Genomic DNA, 15,222 nt, shown 5'->3' on the forward strand with positions numbered 1-15,222 from the left:
CTCTCTCCCCAGCCTTTGTATGGTCCACATTGTCTGTCACGTCACGTCACTACTTCTCAGTTGGTAGACAGGTTGTGCACACACCTCCTGACCCTCACTCAGTGATTGGCTCTTTCTAGGTAGCTGGGTCCCTTCTCAGCTCCTATCATAACCTGTGGGAGTTTTCTTGACTTTGGTTTTTACCCTCTTGTCATTTATTTATTTGTTTGGCCTGGTGCTTTATTGGTTTTCTGCCGCTTGGTAGCTGTTTAACAAATATCTGGCAATGATAAGGGAATGACCATTCTAAAACACTTTGCTCCTAGTGCTTGAAGTCTGTTGCTTTTACAGGAATTTTCTATGAAACTTTAGTGCTATGGTTCGTTTCTAATAACAAGGGTTCAAGAGTCAAGTCAGTTTGGAAAATGTTATGCTAAATTAAATAAATAAATAAGGTTCGTAGTACAGTGTAGCTTGAGTTTTCCTGCCTGGCCCACAGTCAGGACAAATCTCTCTCACCTGCCAGTCCCACAGCCGCTCAGACCCAACCAAGTAAACACAGAGACTTATATTGGTTAAAAACTGTATGGCCGTGACAGGCTTCTTGTTAACTGTTCTTACAGCTTAAATTAATCCATTTCTATAAATTTATACCTTGCCACATGGCTCGTGGCTTACCGGCATCTTCACATGCTGTTTCTCATCATGGCAGCTGGCAGTGTCTCCTGACTCAGCCTTCTACTTCCCAGCTTTATTCTCTTCCTTGTCCCGCCTATACTTCCTGCCTGGCCACTGGCCAATCAGTGATTTATTTATTGACCAATCAGCAACACATTTGACATACGGAACATCCCCCAGCAGTACAGTTCTTGTACAGTAACATATAGCACAGCTTTGGACACTGTTAATGTATATCATCTCCATCAAGGTTGTGTTGTGTCAAAGGAAAAAGTTTGCAGTGGAAATCATCTAAAAAGTGTCTTAGTAGACTGATGTTCTTTACATTATATTCTGAGAAATTCTGCCTCCGACTACAAAAACCATTTTTACAGTAGAGGAGAAAGGGTCGTATGCTAAGGAGAGGAGGCAGATTTTCACTGACTCTAAAGAGAACAGACCAGTGAGTAGAGGGCTTCAGAAGCATGCAGGTTTTGAGAATGCTTGGTTTTGTTCAACAAGCTCTATCCACCATGTTGGAATTTCTTCCTTCCAGCAAGTCTAGAACTTTGGACTGAGGTGGACTCATAGTAAACATTTTTTTTTTTTGTCTTTTCAATGATGAGTGCATAAAAGTGGCCTGGGATCATCATCATTATGTGTTGACTTTGTGAATTAGTTGGAATAGTTTGTTGTTTGTCTTGGTGCTGTCTGTAGCATTTCCTGTGTATAAAATCCTGTCATCGTGCCATGTGACAGCTTGACCTCCTCATTCAGACTTAGAAGCAAAGAGGCCTCATTTATGTGAGGCTTTGATTATCCTCCAGTGAAACTGTCCTGTTAGGGATAGATATGATAACAACATAGTTGACTAAATAGTTATGAGCATACAAGACTGGCTGTATGATCCAAGATGTATCAATGACTGCAGAATGCTATATGTAATAATGCTGTATAAATGAAGTGCTGATTGGCCAGTAGCCAGGCAGGAAGTATAGGTGGGACAAGGAGAGAAGAGAATTCTGGGAAGTGGAAGGTGGAGGCAAAGAGATGCCACCAGCCGCCACCATGAGAAGATGTTAAGATACCTACCAGTAAGCCATGAGCCACGTGGCAACTTATAGACTAATAGAAATGGGTTAATTTAAGATATAAGAACAGATAGCAAGAGGCCTGCCACGGCCATACAGTTTGTAAATATAAGCGTCTATGTGTTTATTTTATAAGTGGGCTGTCGGATGCTGGGCCTTGGTGGGACCCAGAGAGAAAACTCTAGCTACATAATAGTTACTTCTCTTGGTATGAAGGAAGGAAGGCTTTATTTGGCTTCTTGTCCCAGAAGGATCAGAGTCCAATATAGCAGAACAGAAGCATTGTGGGTAGAGCAGGAAAACAGAGGGCTCACATCTTGAACCACGCAGGAAGCAGAGAGAGAATGGGAAGAGTGGATGGCTTTTAAACCTTAATTCTGCCCCCAGTGACATTCTTTCTCCAGCAAGGCCATACCTCCTAAACATGCCCAAACAGCACTACCAATGGGGACCACATAATCAAACTTCTGAGCCTATGGGGGGCCATTCTCATTCAAAGTACCTCACGTGTTTATGTGTGGTTAGTTAGTTAATCCCTTTAGCAAAGAAATAGAAATCTAGCCATCAACTCAGGTTCATGTTAATTCAATTGCAGGAACTGCTCAACAGAAATAAATAAGTGTTTTCATGTTTTAAATAAAGCAGTTTTGGTGAAAATTTCCAACCATGTTAGTAAAAAGATTAGTCTTGGGTGTTTCAGATGGCTACTAAGTTTTAAATCTCCACGATACTCTCCAGAGAAGATACCATTTCCGAAATGGTACATTTGAGTTCTCTGGGCCTCTGTAATGTCGTGTTATTCTTTTTCCCTACCCAAAACCCACCGTTTTTCAAAGTTTGTGATTCAATCTGCAGCTCAGAGCTGGCTGGTTAAGTCAAACTCATGTAATTTAGCACTAGAGGGCGCCAAATACAAATAGATGTTGTGAATTTCGGTGTGGTCAGACTCCTAATAGCATTTTTCAAGAAAAAGTTTTTGTAATGTAAAAGCGAATTGTAAATTATGTAATTTAAAGGACTTATTATAAATGGATTCTGGATGACTACCGACTGACTCCCTCTAAAACTAGTTCAAGGTACTTGGAAACAAATAGAGACTGAATTCAGAGACCCTAGTTTGCTATAGCTATTTATATCTGAATTTCAGCTTCGCCTCAGAATTCTGTCTGAAGAATTTAGTAATCAGACTTTCGTCTATTAGCCCAATATAAGCCAATACATATCCAGTACAAGATATGTAAACACCTACTTTATATTGGCTTGATTGTTGGCTACTAAAAGCTTCCCCTTTCTTTCATTTAAAGTAGAAAGGTATAAAATAAATATAGATGGATTGTAGGATTAAATATTTTCCATCTCCATGAGTGATACATAATAACATATTATTTCTAGGAAAAATTACCTTAGTCTGGTGTGCTCTTAAGAGTCAACACACCCATTCATGAGTATTTCAAGCACAATGACGATGGATCCAGCTCAGACTTGATGATGGTCACAGGCCTTTCATACAGTCTCTAGGCTAAGTAAAGAACAAAGTCCAAAGTGCTGTTTTCATATTAGCATACATTAGTTGTACATATTAGTGGAGTTCCGTGGCACATTTCCACGTGTACATCCAGCTTGTACTCACACATCACTCTTTACCCACACCGTTTTCCCCAAACCCTTCTCAACCCCTATTTTAAGTCAGCCTTTGACTTATCCACGTGTGATAGACACCTGCAGTACTGTCCACTGTGTGTGTGTGTGGGGGGGGGGCCTCCTGAGGTAGTGTTTGTCACTTTAAAACGCTGTGAAACCAGGCAGTCGGAGATCAGCTCCCAGCCCTGCTACCTTCTGGCTGTGTGGCGGTTAATGACCCAGATATGTGGCACATCGGTTTCATTTTTCATGTCCCATCTCACAGGGTGTTTCCTATCCTGCCCGCGGTGTGAGGTCACAGATGTCGGCATGTGTTGCAGTCAGATGCTCCTGGCCGCAAGCAGCCGAAAGCTCCCCTGGCTGGCAACTGGAACGTGTGCATATTTTTCTGTGGATTCTGTCTTCCCTCTCCTCGTCCCTCCCTTTTCCATCTCCCCTTCCAAAAAGTCCCGCTTGGACTTCCTCAGACCCTCCTTCATGTTGGCCCTGGGGCACATTCCAACAGCAAGGTGAAAGCTGTAAGACTTCCCATGACCTGGTGGCCCCGGCAGTCACACAGCATCACTGGGTTACACAGGCCAGCTCAGACTCACTGTAGAGTGTAACAGTTTGTCAGGAGCTATCTCTGCAGATGAGCCGCACAGTAAGCACTCTCCAGGTTAGGATTGGATGCTAAAGCAAGGCTTCTTACACTCTCCCCACTCATGACCCTTTTGCCTGGGAAATTCTCATGTGACCCTAGGCATGTGGGTGTATAAAATAAATACATCGGTCCAACACTTAACTGATAATAAGTCACCAAGAGCTGTGTTTTAAAATAATTCTTTGTTGTGCTTATAGTTTTTACCATTTATTAAAGACTAAATAAGTTTACATGTTGAGGAGATGGATATGCTTGTTTAATTTTATATACAGGATTAAATTATGGCTGAATATTTGGTACTGTAGGATGCAAAGTAGCTTCCATGTTGTTCAGAGTTGATCAACATTTTTATTTTGTAATCATCAATGCTATAACAATATCCCTGTTCATAAATACAGAGTATACAATGGCAGATATGTGATTAGGACCTATTCTAAAAATATGTAAATTCTGTTTTAATCTTAGCAACCCACAATTTGTTGAAAGATTTAAAAAACAAAGCCACTCAAGTCGGCAACTCAAATCGCAATTTCTAAATCAAATATCTTAACAATCCAATCCAAAGATGTACTACTTTGATACTTAACTTGCCAAAGAATGAGAGAAAAATACCGTGTTTTTTTTTCTGTAATTATGTTAATTGTGTATAGAGTAAAAGTGCCGCAATTCCTGACATACAGTAGTATATAATTTGAGCCAAAGTGTTCCCAGCATTGCTCTTTGCTGTTACTTGGCAGGATCTCATGCACAGTACAGTGTGTGTGCATGCTCTGTGCTCAGAACCAAGGTTTTATGAAGTCACACTATACGACACAGGCAAGACCAGAAACACCTCAGATGCACTGTGCATTTGATTTCAAATTAATTAAGGTTGTCACATGTTCAGAAACCTTGTCCTGTTGTAACATCTGTGACCTTGCGTTCACTCTCCCGTGGGCTTCTGACTCACAGTTTAAGAAGCTGGTCACTGAAGGGTTTGAAGTTGGAGTTTGTGTTCTGCATATCCGGGTAAAGTTGGGAAATGCATTTTTTTTTTCCCTCCAGCTCTCACTGTATATGGAATGGAGGGATGAGGTGTGTGCTGACACCACAGCCATGCTTCCCGCTTCTCTAAAGATTAGGATTAATGCGGTTGGAGTGGCGTTTTATAGAAGGCAGGGCTTGGTCACAGTGTTGTGTGGATGAGGGGGGTACCGTGGTAGAAGGGGAGGGACATCCCAGGGTTACTCCAGGATTCAGTTGGATGATTTACACGAAACACCTGATAGCGTGTGACTCACACGAGACACCTACTGAATGGACAGAAAGAGTCACGGATTTCATCTGAGGCACTGGAAGAAACATGGGCCCAGTGACTGCAGTTGGAGTAGTTATACGCACTACTTTAAATAGAAAAACGGTTCACGGTTTTGTAAAAAGCTCCAGGTGACTGGCAGGGCATTTGAAATGGGAGAGTATGGTGAATTTGGAAACACGCTACTAAAGTTCAGGTGAGAAGTAGTCACGGACGAGTGTAGGACGGAAACAGCGAGTGTGGAGCTCGGGATTGAAGCTTTCATAGAAGGGGAAGCCATGGTGAGAACACAGAGAAAGCCAGAGCAGTGGAGGCAGTGGAACACGTCATCGAATAAGGCAGGACATGTCAGAGGTAAGAGAAATGGAGGGCAAGAAGGGGAGGTGTTCTGGTGGGTTGTTTGGGTGGAGTACTGGGGTTGAGGGTTTAGGAGAATTTAGGAAGTGAACCCAAAGGTATGCAGTGGTTGAGAAGCCCAGCAGCAAAGAGGTGAAGGTGTTTTCCCACCATTACCCCGGGACGGGTTTTATAACCCCCACCTTAAAACCACATAGTACAGAACCCTACACGGGCTCTATTTTTCTCTTGAGTTACGTAAAATTGTAACAATTTTATAAATAAGGCACAGTAAAAAGAAAAGTGGTAAATATGCACTAGAAGGTTAGCAGTGGTCTACCATCATCAGCGTTATTAAAAATGTATGAGTGCTTCGGAAATTTTCCATTGAACATTTTCAGCATACCGTTGACTTAGGGAATTATGGAAAGGGACATTGCAGAACTACTGTGCTAGTCAAGTGTTCCAGTGAAAACATTCAAAGGCAGACCTGAGAAAGAAAGCTATACAGTGACCATGACAGGGAGTTACAGAAGCCCAGAGTATTAAACAGAGATAAGAATAGGTGCCTTATACAGAAGCTTGGACTAAAATAAGAGAAATGTGTTTCTCTCATTTCTCATCCACAAGACCTCTTTGGAATAAAAGTTATATAGAATAATGCTATGTCAGATGGAGTAGAAAAGATTGGCTTTCCCAAAAGAATGTTAAGTTCTTTTTTTAGCCCTCCTGATAAAAGGTGTGATTACTCACCATTTCAAAGATTGATTCCTAAAAGCTGTTCAGTCCTTTCTCAACTTCATGTGGAAACAAGAAAAAAAAAAAAAACCAAAAAAACTCCCTCTGATCAGCATCTAGAAACCGAAATCAATATGCACAACTGTATTCTTTATCCACACAGAGAAATGAATTTTCAGTTACCTCCCCCTCCCCTACTCAGATTTATATTTTAGATTTTGTGTGTTGTAGAATGTGGTCATAGAACAACAAGAACAAAGGATGCTGAAAGCAGCCTCCCCAAGGAGAAGGGATGCATTCTCTTTTGTGAAGTCTGGACCTGTGGCATTTCGTAATTTCTGTGCTTGTGTGTTGAGGAGGGGAAGTAGCTAAGCTCTCTTCATCACCAGGGAAGCCACGTGTGTGGGACTTGAGATGGGGGCCATGTAAATGCGTAGAGAAATCGGAGATTATTAGAATCCGCAGACAGCGCCCCACGGACTGGCAACGTTTATTTAAGCCGCAAGTGCCGATATAGAAGTTTTGCGGTCGTTATCCATCCCTGTGAGAGGGAAGCCCCATTCATCTTTTCACAGGCAGCCTCCTCGTAGCTGCAGGGAGACCTTTATTAAATGGCGTTCACCATGTGGGGAGGAAAGCCGCCTTCCCCAGGGGCTCACCTCGGGAACCAATCACCAAGCAGCCTGAGCCGCATCCATGCCCCCAGCCCTCTTAGATCGTGGTTGGAATGCGATTGGTGCATAGTTGGTTCTATGGGCGGGGTTTCGTGCCTCTCTTCCCGGCTTCCCCCGCAGTTCCTTATTTGGTAGCTTTTGACAGGACTAGTCTTTCTTGCAGCTAAGCATCTTGACATACATTATTCATTAAGCCCTGGAGCTCTGGAGAGAAAGATGCAGACCCTTAGCTCTTTAGCTGGTCATTCATCATATGGATATTCCTTATTCAGAATAGTTGCTGAATTTTGTTCCATTCTGGAGTTTTACAAATGGCATGTATTTAATGGGAAGACGCTGGCTGAATGGGATCATAATACGATGCTTTCTTATTTATACTTAATTACTAAAAATCTTTAAATTCCCACATGCTGATTGGTTTGTGGAGATTGCTAAAAATCAAGGTTCAAAGAGATACACGTTTTAGAACTTGCTGACATATATACACATATATAGACACATAATCTATCAAACATGCCTGAAGCAAACTATTTATTGTCAGTGTCTTGGGGCTACATAAAGGTAAGATTTATTTTGCTGTTATAACTGATTACTCTGATTGCATAAATGGTGGGTTTTAGCAAATTAAAATGGTGTCTGAGCAATTTTACATTCTTCCCTTAAATATGAACCAGGAAAGAAGTGTTTTTGTTTCGGAAGATAGGATTGTGTAACTGAGTGTCAGGTGTAGTTTGTGTACTAAGATAGGTTTTGAATGTGCACTGGTTCTTTTGTTTCTCCTGTGTAGACTTGGCTTATGCTATAAAATAGCAAGGTAATGAGATAAATTAATTGCAAATAAATTACTCTACCTAATTTCTTATTGTAACTGATGAATTCTGATTAGCATGCAGTATTTAAATCTTATCAGTGATATGTGGCTCTAAATATCAATGCTCCTTTGGACTTCAAGAAGAAAAATGTATTTTTTCACTTTTGTCTTTAAAGCTGTAGATGATGGACTTGACTATTTAAGTGCTTTTCATTATAATGCAAACTTGATTATCTGGGATAACTATAAGGAAATTCATCTGTACTGTGGCTTTTTTTTTTTTTTGAGTCTCAAGAAATGAATTCATACAAGGAATTGGTAAGATTGTGTGGCTCCTGGGCAAGCTTCTCACCTGCCCTGTGGTAAACCTGTCATTGAGTTCTGTCTCCATGATAGAAGCAGGATGTAGAAAACCCTTATTCAGTCCCAAAAGAAGCATCATTTCAGAAAGTAGAATTTAGCCTTGAATGTATAAGCCAGTCATAACACATTTTTAAAGATATCTATTCTGTTGCCTTAAAGGACTTTCAGATTGAATGGTTTTTTGTTTGTTTGTTTTGTTTTGTTTTGTTTTTTCCTGTTTCTTTGTGAAGGAAACTTTCATGTTTACTGTTGAGATTGACTAGAATCCTAAGAAAGCTAGACATTTCACCTCTGTTTTGGTCATCCATACTGTTAGGATTTCTCAATTCTGTCTAAATCTCTAGGGTAGTCCAGAATTTAAAAATGCTTTTCATTGTCTGCATCTTGCTAGCCATTTCTTGTTTTAAAATTCCTGTAAAAAGTAAATGTAAGAATACTCATGCCCTCCCCCAGACTCTGTTTCCTAGCTGTTATAGCTCATCCAGGCATCTTAAGAACTCTGTGTGTGTATTATGACTATGAACAATGCCTGCACAAATATAAATATAGATCATTAGGGCTTAACGTTTTTGGGAAAAACTTGCTGCACTGTTTTGTGCCTGTGTTAACATGCTGCCCCTAAAACCTTTTAAGAAAATCAAATATTAATATTTGGTCCTATGTGTTCTGAAAGATTCATCTTTATAGAGCCAATGCACCACTCACTTAAACGGGTCTTAATATTGATATCTCCGTTACTTGCAGGGCATCATAGTCAAAAGATCATTAGAATTTCACAGGGGAAACAGTAGTCTATGCAGTGCTCACTTAAATGGGTCTTAATATTAATACCTTCCCCACTTGCAGGGCTCATATTCAAATGATTGCAAATGATTGTTAGCAGAATTTTGTGACGGGAACTGTAGTCATTTTCTGCTGTAGGCCATGCTGCATCTTTTCATGCTCACAGGATGTGTCATGCCCCCACCCAGTCTTGGTACACAGTTACAGAGGATTCCATTTGGAAAGGCTTAGCTTGTTTTATTACTTATGTTGCATTTTTAACCGTCTTAAATAAAGACTGCAAAGCAAAGAACTGGGATTCTTAAACACACAATACAGCATTCAGATTGGCAGCGTTTGGACGTTGCTTTATGATTTAAATGCTGCACACACATACTCTGGTGCGTAATGAGAACAAAGACCTCGAAAGCGTCCACCGAGAAATCTTCCCCCTTTCCCCCTAGTTGTAACCATGATTTTTCGTAATGTTTTAAAACCACTTAGAGTAAAACAGGGCCAGTAAGAAATTAATCAACATAAAACAGAGGTAACTTTAAAACATAGCTACATGCTCAATTAAATGGTACTTTTCATGGGGTTCTATTGAAAGGCACTTTTTTGTTTGCCTACCATAAATCAGTTAGGGAGTGCAGTGCTGTCGTAAGGAGGAGACATTCTGTTAGCTTTTTAAACCTTCCTTTCTTCCCTACCCATGGTAATTAGTCTGTAAATATCTTAATGAACATAGTTACTCAAAATGACAGAAATTTACCTTGTAATTAAAATGTTTGTTAAAAGCTTTAGTATATTCTTCTTTAATATTCCAGGCAATCAACTACAAGTTGAGAAAGCACTTGTGGCCACTTTTGTGGTTATTAATTTAGCATGTCTAGATTGAAATTTTTATTAGCAGTAGAAAAAATAACAATTTTAACTCCTCTTCACAAATGTTCTTGTGCTGTAACCTAGTTGGCTCCTTGAAAATGGCCTTTTGGCAATCCCCCTGACTTATACCCCCACCCCACCCCTGTGGGAAGAACACTTTAGGGATTGTTTTAAATATTGTCTCACAGTTATGTTGAAAGGAAACATTGCCTTCTTTGGAACATGGCAAGCCTTGGTGGGGAGACAGGTGTGTGATGCAGGGGTTTTCCAGCCTGTGTTTCCATGATTCGAACAAAGAGGAGAGAGGAATGTGGGAATAATGGCTATGATACAGCACTATTCAGGGGATTGTGCAGTGTGACGTGTAGGCAGTCTACACAGAAGAATCTTTTCAGTGGTGTTCTTAACCTTATTGCACTAACTGACCATTTTGATGAATTATGTAAGCAAATGGCAAGAATAATTGTCCGTCATGCTACTACTCTTCCAGAAAATCAAATGATTGTGTGGCATGTCTGAAGATAGCATGAACATGAACATGTTTCTGCTGGGGTGGACAGCATCAGATTAATCCTAACAGGTCTGTGTGTAAGGTAGATGGGGCGTCTGTGCATTCCTATCTACTTTTCCCATTTGTCCTCAGAAAACTAGTGTATGGTGCTTAGCTGTACGGGCAAGGTGGCAGCAGTTTCTGTACTGTCTCCTGAGAGGCGAGGCTCCTGGTGGCCTAAAGCAACGCCCAGCCCTCCCTCCCCGCTTAGTCATGGTCAGGTAGTTCTTAATGACAACTTCATCTAACTGCATGGACTACTTGAAAGAGAGAATACTTCACTGGATACATGTTCAAAACATTTAGAAAACCTTCTTTTGAATCTATTTTGCCTAATGAGTACATTTTCTCAAGGGTAAATTACCTATAAAGCAAGAATTTTTCTTTTACATGGGAGAGATTATACATAATATTGTGGTTTTGGAACAGCCATGATTTCCCATATGGGTTCTTGCCCAAATTCCTTTACGTGATTGACTAAAACGGGGGCTAGCTGTAGATGTATCTATAATCAGTTCCGTTGGTGTGTCCTACATTGATACAGTTATCAGAATAAAAGGCTCAGAAGTCAGGGTTGATCACCACAAAGGGAGCTAAGAAGAAAGAACTCTCAAACAACACTGAGTGCATGTTATATGACAAACAAAATACAAGACAACTTAAGTGATTAGATTGTTTAATTAATTGTAAATTAATAATTTACTTAAGGAAACATAACTTCGGAAAGATGACACACATTTTTGGCACTAGGTAGTGTAAATGCCTTTGGAAACATTCTCAGGAAGCCTCGAGTTTTACTTTCTTAAGTAGTGTCTGATGCTAAGTGAAAGCAAACAGGACCTGACATCTTGGAGTGTGTGATGCAGTATATATAACATTACAAAGGCCTGGGAGGAGAAAATACAGCCAATTGTATGTGGTTTATGAGTAATTATGTCTGAGAGGTAGGGATGTAAATGGGTTCTTTTAATCTTTCTTTCTGTATAATAGCTTCCTAGATTTTTCTACCATACCTGTGTATGTTATGCTTAACAGGAATGTGTACAAATACATGGGTTTAAAAAAAGTAAACTTTATGTTCCCAAGTTTGAGAATAAACTGTCCCTGCAGATTGACATATAGAATGTGTGTTCACCATGGCCAGTTTCTCTTTCTCTGTAAGGGAAAGCTATTGTTCACTCCTTGGATCTAACAGTTGGTTGATATTATCTTGATCAATCTCAGTGTTTGTGGTGATGAGTAAAGTGTTACACCCAATTTGGATTTCCTAGGGTTGACTTTGGGAGAGATTTGTCCAACTATATTGCTTCTTGATAGGCCATCTCTGTGTAAATTATGTAGAGAAGCAAGATTTTTGAAAATTCTAAGTAAGCCAGTTCCATTCTGAGCCGCATTTCGAACACTTCCGAAAGATGAGCTCACTCCTCCTCTCCAGACTTACGAGGGAGATTTCATAGTGAAGTGTAAAGTTTCAAAGTCTACCAAAGATAAGGATAAAATCATTTTTTTATATTTTTATCAAGTAGTAGTATTAGTTTATATATTGGAAAACTGCATTGTTCTGAATGCCCCAGTTTGCTCTCTATGGCTATGATAAAACCCCATGACCAAAAGCAACGTGCAGTGAGCGGAAAAGGCTTAGTTCACTTTACATGTCCAGGTAAAGTCTGTCACCAGGGAAGTTGAGGCAGGAATCTGGGGCAAGCACTGAAGCCGAGACCGTGGAGTGGTGCCATGTATTGGCTTGTTCTTCATGGCTTGCTTGGTTTGCTTTCTTATATGACTCAGGACCACTTGCTCAGGGTGGCACTGAGCTGGACCCTCCCACATAATCATTAAGAAAATGTTCTACAGACTTTCCTATAGACAGTCTGATGGAGGCATTCTCTCTCATTCATTCTCTCTCTCTCTCTCTCTCCTCTCTCTCTCTCTCTCTCTCTCTCTCTCTCTCTCTCTCTCTCTCTCTCTCCCTCTCCCTCTCTCTCTCTCTCCCTCTCCCTCTCTCCCTCTGTGTGTGTGTGTGTGTGTGTGTATGTGTGTATGTGTCTATCTCTCTATCTCTCCTCTTTAAATGTGCATGAGTGTTATACCTGTGTGTGTATCTGTGTACTGTGTACTGCATGCATGTATGGTGGTCATGGAGGCCAGAAGAGAGTGTTGGATCCCTTGGAACTGGAGTTATAAACAGTTGTTAGCCACTGTGTGGGTGCTGGGAATAGAACTCAGGTCCTCTGGAAGAGCAGCTGGTGCTTTTAACCACTGGGTCATCTCTCCAGCCCTGGAGGAATTTTCTCAGTTGAGGTTCCTCTTCCCAGAGAGCTCCAGCTTGTGTCAAATTGACAAAACAGCAACAGCAGAAACAAACAAATCCAGGACGCTGAACATTGAAAACTATTGAGGCATATTAACATGCGTGGTTGGGAGATTTTCAGACTCCAAGGTAGGCTTTACATTAAGAAGCCCTATCTATATGGTCCTTTATATGTTCCCTGACCTCTGTGGCTATTCCAAATGAAATACACATGTCTAAAGAGTCAAAGCTAACATCCATAGATGAGAGAAAACATGTGATGTTTATCTTTCTGGGTCTAGGATACCTCATTCAGAACGATTGTTTCCAATTCCATCCGATTATTTGAAATTTTCATAATTTCGCTTTTTATAAAACTGAATAATTGTATAAATGTACCACATTTTCATTATCCATTCACCCATTGATAGACACCTAGGTTGTTTCCATTTCTTGGCCATAGTGAATAGAGCAGCAAAGAGCACAGATGCACAAGTACCTCCGTGGTAGGATAGAGAGTCCTTAGGGAAAATGCCCAGGAGGAATGTAGCTGGATCATGTGGCAGATCTGTTTGTGGCTTTTTGAGGAACTAATTTCCATAATGGCTACACCAGTTCACACCCCCACTAGCAGTGTTCCCTTTTCCCCATATCCTCGCCATCTTTTGTCTTTTTGTGTTCTTTTGTTGTTAGTGTTTGATTGCTTTGTTTTGTGTTTTTAATCTCAGCCGTTCTGACTGGAGATAAACTGAAGCTGGCATTTCCCTGTTGTGTTAGCAGATGATTGAACTGTGTCTGGATGGCGCAGTCGTCACAGTAAAATAAATGGTGAAGTTGTAAAGCAGAGAATAAACATTGACCTGCTTTCTGTTTCATGATGTGGGAGATGATGGGTCAGTAAATTCTATGGTTTCTGAGAACTAATACTTCTTGCCCTTTCTGCTCGTATACAGCTTCAGAAGCAAATTTATGTGTGTAGTATTTACTCAAATGTTGTTTCTCCAAGTCCCTGGGAGAACACTCAAATAAATCTATTAAGTTTTTCTTTATGGTTAAGGACTGTAATACTTTAACATTTGATCATTATTAGATATTGATTTTTTAATAATGATAAATCAACTGGTAAAAAAAATACAATGTTAAACTCAGTGGGTCACATACAAAAAAAAAAAAGACATGAAAGTAGGGGGGGACTTGTTGGGAAGAAGGTCTCCGGGGGTAAAAACAACTAAAACTGACTCTATAAATATATGAAACAGTCAAACAATAAAAAGCAGCAGAAAACAAGCAAGCGGAAGTATAGACTGCCCCGTGTGATCTGTGTGCATCAATTCTATTTTTCTTCTGCAGAAGAGAGTATCTTTAAAAATTGTTTTATCTATTGATTAATGCCATTAAGTGTTATCTGTACTATTCTGTGTGGTAGCTACTGGCTAACTGTGAATGTTTAAATTGTAGACATTTAAAGTTAAATGAAGTTCAGAACTCAATATCTCATTCATACTGACCTCATTTCATGTGCTCCATGTCCACATGTGCCTAGTGGACACTGTCCCAGCATAAACTGTTATCACTTCCCAACACAGGAGAAAGTACCCCGATAATGAATAGTCGCGATGATGTAAACATTCTTTGGGTGTATTTCCCCGTGTCTCGGGGAATGCTCATGTCATGACACTTCAGATGTCCTCTCTTCTTACTACAACCCTCCTTTTGTCTTTCAGTTTAAAAGGATGCTTAACCGGGAGCTCACGCATCTCTCTGAAATGAGTCGGTCAGGAAACCAGGTGTCAGAGTACATATCGAACACATTCTTAGGTGAGAACAACCGTGTGCAATTTAAAACCTGCCTTAGGCTTGTTTGCTTGCTTATTTTTAGATGGCAGTTAGAGTTTAGCTCATTTTGAAAACCAATACATAATGTGAATAAGTTCAGACTTTAAGTCTCTAAGCTTCAGAATCAATCTGGGGTGACATGGTTGATTGATTGATTGGTTGGTTGGTTGATTGATTGATTTTTGATTGATTTGTAGTATGAGGTATCAAGCCCATAGGCTTGCATTAGCCTAGGCAAGCATTATACTACTGAGCCACCTCTCAAGCGAGGTCTTTTCATAATACTAAATTATGAAATATTGATCAAGATATTTATTCATTCCTGCATCAAACATATTTTTGTTAAGGGGTTCTAGGGAAGTAATAAATTAGAAATGGTCCCTTCCATCAGTTATAGGCATAGTTCCTAAGGGAAATTTTCTGATTAGTTGAGTGTGGTTTTTTTGAGACAGGCCCCCCACCATTTTGTTTGTTTGTTTGTTTTTCGAGACAGGGTTTCTCTGTGTAGTTTTGGTGCCTGTCCTGGATCTTGCTCTATAGACCAGGCTGGCCTCAAACTCATAGAGATCTGCCTGCCTCTGCTGGGATTAAAGGCTTGTGCCACCACCGCCCAGCTCAAGACAGCCATTTTAACCTTAACTGTAGAAAGAAATTGCAGTAAGTGAAAGTTAA

General features: G+C 40.3%; 1 protein-coding gene across 6 annotated transcripts in view; it reads left to right on the plus strand.

Annotated features, from left to right (window-relative positions):
- Positions 1-15,222, plus strand: part of Pde4d (phosphodiesterase 4D) — a 698,811-nt gene that overhangs the window by 660,627 nt on the left and 22,962 nt on the right. For 5 of the 6 annotated variants that reach the window (XM_052743269.1, XM_052743270.1, XM_052743271.1 and 2 more), the window contains one exon: positions 14,439-14,532. In XM_052743269.1, the coding sequence (XP_052599229.1) occupies positions 14,439-14,532 (94 nt within the window). Of the gene's footprint in view, positions 1-7,226; positions 7,615-14,438; positions 14,533-15,222 lie in introns of those variants that run through there. The other variant, XM_052743273.1, reaches the window with a different exon arrangement.

Source organism: Peromyscus californicus, unplaced genomic scaffold, assembly GCF_007827085.1.
Source record: "Peromyscus californicus insignis strain IS unplaced genomic scaffold, ASM782708v3 Scaffold_18__1_contigs__length_77618521, whole genome shotgun sequence".
Classification (NCBI taxonomy): Eukaryota; Metazoa; Chordata; class Mammalia; order Rodentia; family Cricetidae; genus Peromyscus; species Peromyscus californicus.